A 4,612-nucleotide genomic window follows, 5' to 3' on the forward strand; every position below is an offset into this window, starting at 1 on the left:
CAGAAGCTGGTGACTGATCTGCCTCATCCCAGAAGAGCACAATGATGGTGCCAACTTGGGCCAGTAAAGCAACATCCTCCACAACTAGACTGAAGAACAAAAGGACAGCACCTTGTCTGTTTCCCTTCCGCCAATTCCCCAGTGCTGTTCCCATCCCCCAATTCCCACAAAAAATCTTTAAAAAAACCTCTTACCCACAGCATCTACCTTTAGTGGCTCTGTAGAATATGTGAGATGATGCATTAAAGTACTTAACCCAGTGCCTGGCAAAAGTCAGCTTTAAATAAACTTTGCCTATAAATTGTTGTTGTTATTATTGATTGCTTTTGATAACTAACCAGTCTTAGTTTTCTTCCCACTTTAAGTGTTACTTAGCTGAGAAATGTCTGTTTTGACCCTGATAGAGCTTCCATGAGATTCTGTACCTGATGACAGTGGGGGTTAGTTCATTTCCATGGGCACAAGAACACATGACAGACGCAGAAGAAAATCCTACTCCCAAAGTTGACAAAGCCACACGCAGGGTCTGCATTTCTGGAGAAGAAAACCAGTGAGACTCAGGAAATCTGAGTTGATGGAATCAATCACCATCCCAAAGTTATGAGTGAAAAAGACACTATTGAAGATGTTTGCATGTGTTAAATACATTGTAGAGAAAGTGCACCAAGGCAGAGAATGTGCAGTAACTAGTAGCTGAGAAGTGTGACTTATCTATATCTCAACTAGAGAATTAAAAAACCTGAGTTATTGCATCAACTCTCCCTACGTATCAGAAATTTGCCAAAAATGGAGAGGGGAATGTGAATCCAGCAAGAGTTTGCTTTCATTGATTCTGTCCAGTGTCTCCTCTGCCTTTCATGAATAATGTAGGACTATCATATAAGGACTGAGGGATGTTAAGACTCATCAATGTGAAGAATTTAAAACCTGGGTGCATATACAGCATTGACATGGGGCTAGTATTGCAGTAGAGAGTAATAAAAGAATGGACCCATGTTGATAGATAAGCTGTAGAGTAGCTTGATATAGAATAATATTTGAAGATTCAAGAATAAGGACCTAAAAAAAAAAGAATAAAGACATGTATTAGGGAAAAGAAATAGTTGGGCTTTGGAGACCCGTGAAAGGAAGTTTCAGAGAGTCAGTTTCCTACCCAATTAAAAAAAAATCTCATGAAAGCGTTACAACATTAGAGTGGGCTCTGTTGTAAGGCAGCAAAGTGTGACCATTGCTGACACTCAAGATGAGGAGTGAAGCCCATCAATCTGGAATCCTGTAAAATCCATCACTGCACTCACTGGGAGTTAGGTGAAGCATGATGGCCACCTGTGTTCCCATAGTCTTTACATCTGATCACTTAGTAAAATTCATTCTAAGATAGGCTTTAACTGCTTAATGCTGTGTTCCTGTTGTACACTTCCCCGCTTGAATACAAGAGGTTTTTCTTTCCTTGGAGTCAAAAAGACTTCTCTAAGCTAAGATTGCAATTATGGTGACCTAACACTAGGAGTAAATTGGAATCAGGGAGTAAATTGAAATTGAAGCTGTAGTAATAAGAAAGAGCCCAGACAGAGGAAGTGACAGTATTGCATCCTCACATGAGATACAATTACATATAATGGACAAAATACTGACATTTACAATTACAAGTGTGATGGCCAGAAGGCAAGTGATCATTTGTTCTCTTAGAGGAATGGTCAGGCATATGACACCAATTACCAGGTATTTCTCAGGGATGATAAAGACAACCATATGTCTGAATCAACTTTTACTGACCTTTGACTCTTCTCAGGCACTATGTGGCAGGGTGTTTCCTACATCCTCAGATTGGTTTTGGGGAATCATTAGAACCACATTCTCCCCCTTCCTTCTGACCTCAATAGGTGTGAGTACATTCCCTGAGGAATAGGGGGACACTAGTTCCTGGGCCCTTTTCTCACCTGGAGGCACAGATGTGATGGCCAGAATGAAGATTCCCAGCAGGAACATGAAAAGCACCTGGCTTACTCGACGGCCCAGGTGATTCAGTGCCAAAAGTGCAACGTAATTGGCTGGCAGGGTGATGATGCCAAAAAGGGCCTGGAACAGGTAAATATTGCTCCCCAAGTACTGGAGGTGGAGAGCCAGGCCATAAAAGGGCACTAAGATTGCAAATCTGTGATGAACAAAAGAGAAAAGGTAGATGTCAGAAGGTTTAAAGCTGATGTCATGCAAATGAGGATAATATTGTCAGCCAGGCAACCAATGGTTGGTGTTAAAGTACAAAGGCATTGTAGACTATATCTTTACATGGTAATGATTTGAAAACTGTCATAAAATGTTGTATGATGACGGAGGTCATAATTGGTATTAAGTTTTTGGGGATCGGGGGTGTTCTTTTTTTTTTTTTTCAAAGTTATCCATACTTTCACTTTTAATACATATTGTTAAATTTCTCTCAAAATATTTCTGACATTTTACACATTCACACACATCAATACTCTCCATGTCCCCATATTCTTAATAACACTTGACATAGTTTTTCTTGCTAATCTGATGCATTTGAAATGGCATTTAATTATTATGTATTTTTTATTATTACTTTTTACGTGAAATGCGTGAAATGCACATTTTTTAGAATTAGTTTCAGCTGTACAACACAGTGCAATAGGTATACATTTTACCCCTCGAAGTGACAACCACCCTCTCCCCCAATCTGCCACCCCACTTCCACCCACAATATCATGCATATCTATTACAATTCCCTTGACTTCACTCCCACAGTATACTCCACATCCCATGATGATATATATATAAATANTAAAGGCATCTGTTATTACTGTTTTGACTATTCCAGCTATAATAAATTCTAGAATATGCTACCCCATATACTAGCCAGCTCCCCTCACTCCATGGTCCTCTTTTTTTGAATCACTTTGTTAATTATTAATTTCTAGATACATTTGTAACTCTTTTCCAAATTCTTCCAAAAGTATGTGGTTTTTAACTGTAATTACTATATCAATTATTCTACAAATTGATTGGGGAAAGAATTGTTCCTTTCAGTACTATTTAACCTTCCTATCCAGAAACATGTTAGTTATCTACAATTATACAAATATGCTAAGTCCTTCTAAAATATTTTGGGGTTTTTTCACATTTCTTATTATATTTTATATTTCGTAATTTAGTACCACAATTGTAAAAAGGATACATTTTTTTTCATTATAAATTTTCTTTATCTTACAAGATAATCCAGGAATTATCTTGGGATTTTCTTTTATTTTGATCTTGAATCAAGCAGATTCCTTAAAATTGTGTCACTTTCATGGAAATATCTTCCTGCTTTGCTTCTCTTAAGCCTCTTTTCCTGATAAAAATACAATGAAACCAACCAACAAACATGAAAATGAAGGCATCAGATAAGCACATATGTCCTGATTCTTTAGAGCAAGCTTATCCTTTGCCAACCAGCTTTGGTATAAACCATGACCACTGCCCTGAGGGTTTGAGTAAATCTTCAGGCTCCCAGGGCAAGATCTAGGAAGGCAGTTCTGATAGTTTCAGGCCAAAGGAATTTAGAAAAGGCAAGGAAAGAATACAAAAGTTTAAAAATCCTCTCCAACTCTTGATCATTTAAAATACCAATATTTATCACTCCTTTTCCTCTTTTCTAAACACTTCCATTCCCAGTGAAAACCAGATGGTCTGGCTCTCAATAGCAGCACAACAGGACTCCTTCCCCTGAGACACACTGTCATTTATGAGAGGGGCGCTTGTCCTCTCCCTGACCTCCCTCAGAGTCTTCAGTGACCAGGGCAGTCCACAGGAACCAGTAGTCCCACAGGCCTTACTGCACTTACTGGGCTGAGGGCTATGAGGAAACGAGTGAAGAGATTCTGGTGTTTGGATATGTGCGTGTTCGTGAAATACCTTCAGGGGTGTGTAGGTCATAACAAGGCATCTATTTTGGGTCTCTTCACTATGAAATCTACTAATGCAGGCTGGGCAGAGCTGGTCTGTGTGACCCAAGAGCCTTGGACAAGTCTGAGGTCACTGTGGGAAAGAATGAGGCTATAACTAAACCAAACACACTGACGCCATGGAAATTGTCTAGGTCTAAACCTGCTTAGGGGACAGTGGTCTCACTCATATTTGGAACTTCCTCATCACAGATCTATAGCACATAGTTCCCCTAAGGGAGACCCAGGGGGATTACTCACTGATTTTCGACGTCCTGGATGGAGTCAGGCAGAGGCTGATTCTTGGTTTCAGGAAGGAAGAAGACGAGAAGGCCAGAGAGGATGGAGAAGACTGCATAGATGATCCAGGGCAAGTGGGGGGAATACACCGTTAGGATCATCAAGAGGGGAGCCAGAGCTGCCCCAATATTACCAACAATTGCAATGATTCCTGTAGCTGTTGCCCTTGAAGTACAAACAATACAAAGACAATCTGGTAAAACCTGCACATGTCATCTGTGACTTAATATTTTGCTTTCATCATGACAGGCACCACAGCAGTTTTTACAAATGTTAAGACTGACAATATACTCTTACTTTTCACATATGCTCTCTTATTTGCTTGCAATTTTTTTCCAGTACACAAGTGCATTAAGACATATCTTCATTAT

General features: G+C 39.5%; 1 protein-coding gene across 1 annotated transcript in view; it reads right to left on the reverse strand.

The window, feature by feature from the left end:
- Positions 1-367: 367 nt before the first annotated feature.
- LOC109384156 (solute carrier family 22 member 9-like) overlaps positions 368-4,612 on the reverse strand; it is a 34,824-nt gene continuing 30,579 nt past the window's right edge. The window contains exons 7-8 of the mRNA XM_019645194.1: positions 1,941-2,155; positions 368-534 (exon numbers count right to left, since the gene is read on the reverse strand). Coding sequence (XP_019500739.1) covers positions 368-534; positions 1,941-2,155 — 382 coding nt within the window. The remainder of the gene's footprint in view (positions 535-1,940; positions 2,156-4,612) is intronic.

Source organism: Hipposideros armiger, unplaced genomic scaffold (genome assembly GCF_001890085.2).
Source record: "Hipposideros armiger isolate ML-2016 unplaced genomic scaffold, ASM189008v1 scaffold_93, whole genome shotgun sequence".
Lineage (NCBI taxonomy): Eukaryota > Metazoa > Chordata > Mammalia > Chiroptera > Hipposideridae > Hipposideros > Hipposideros armiger.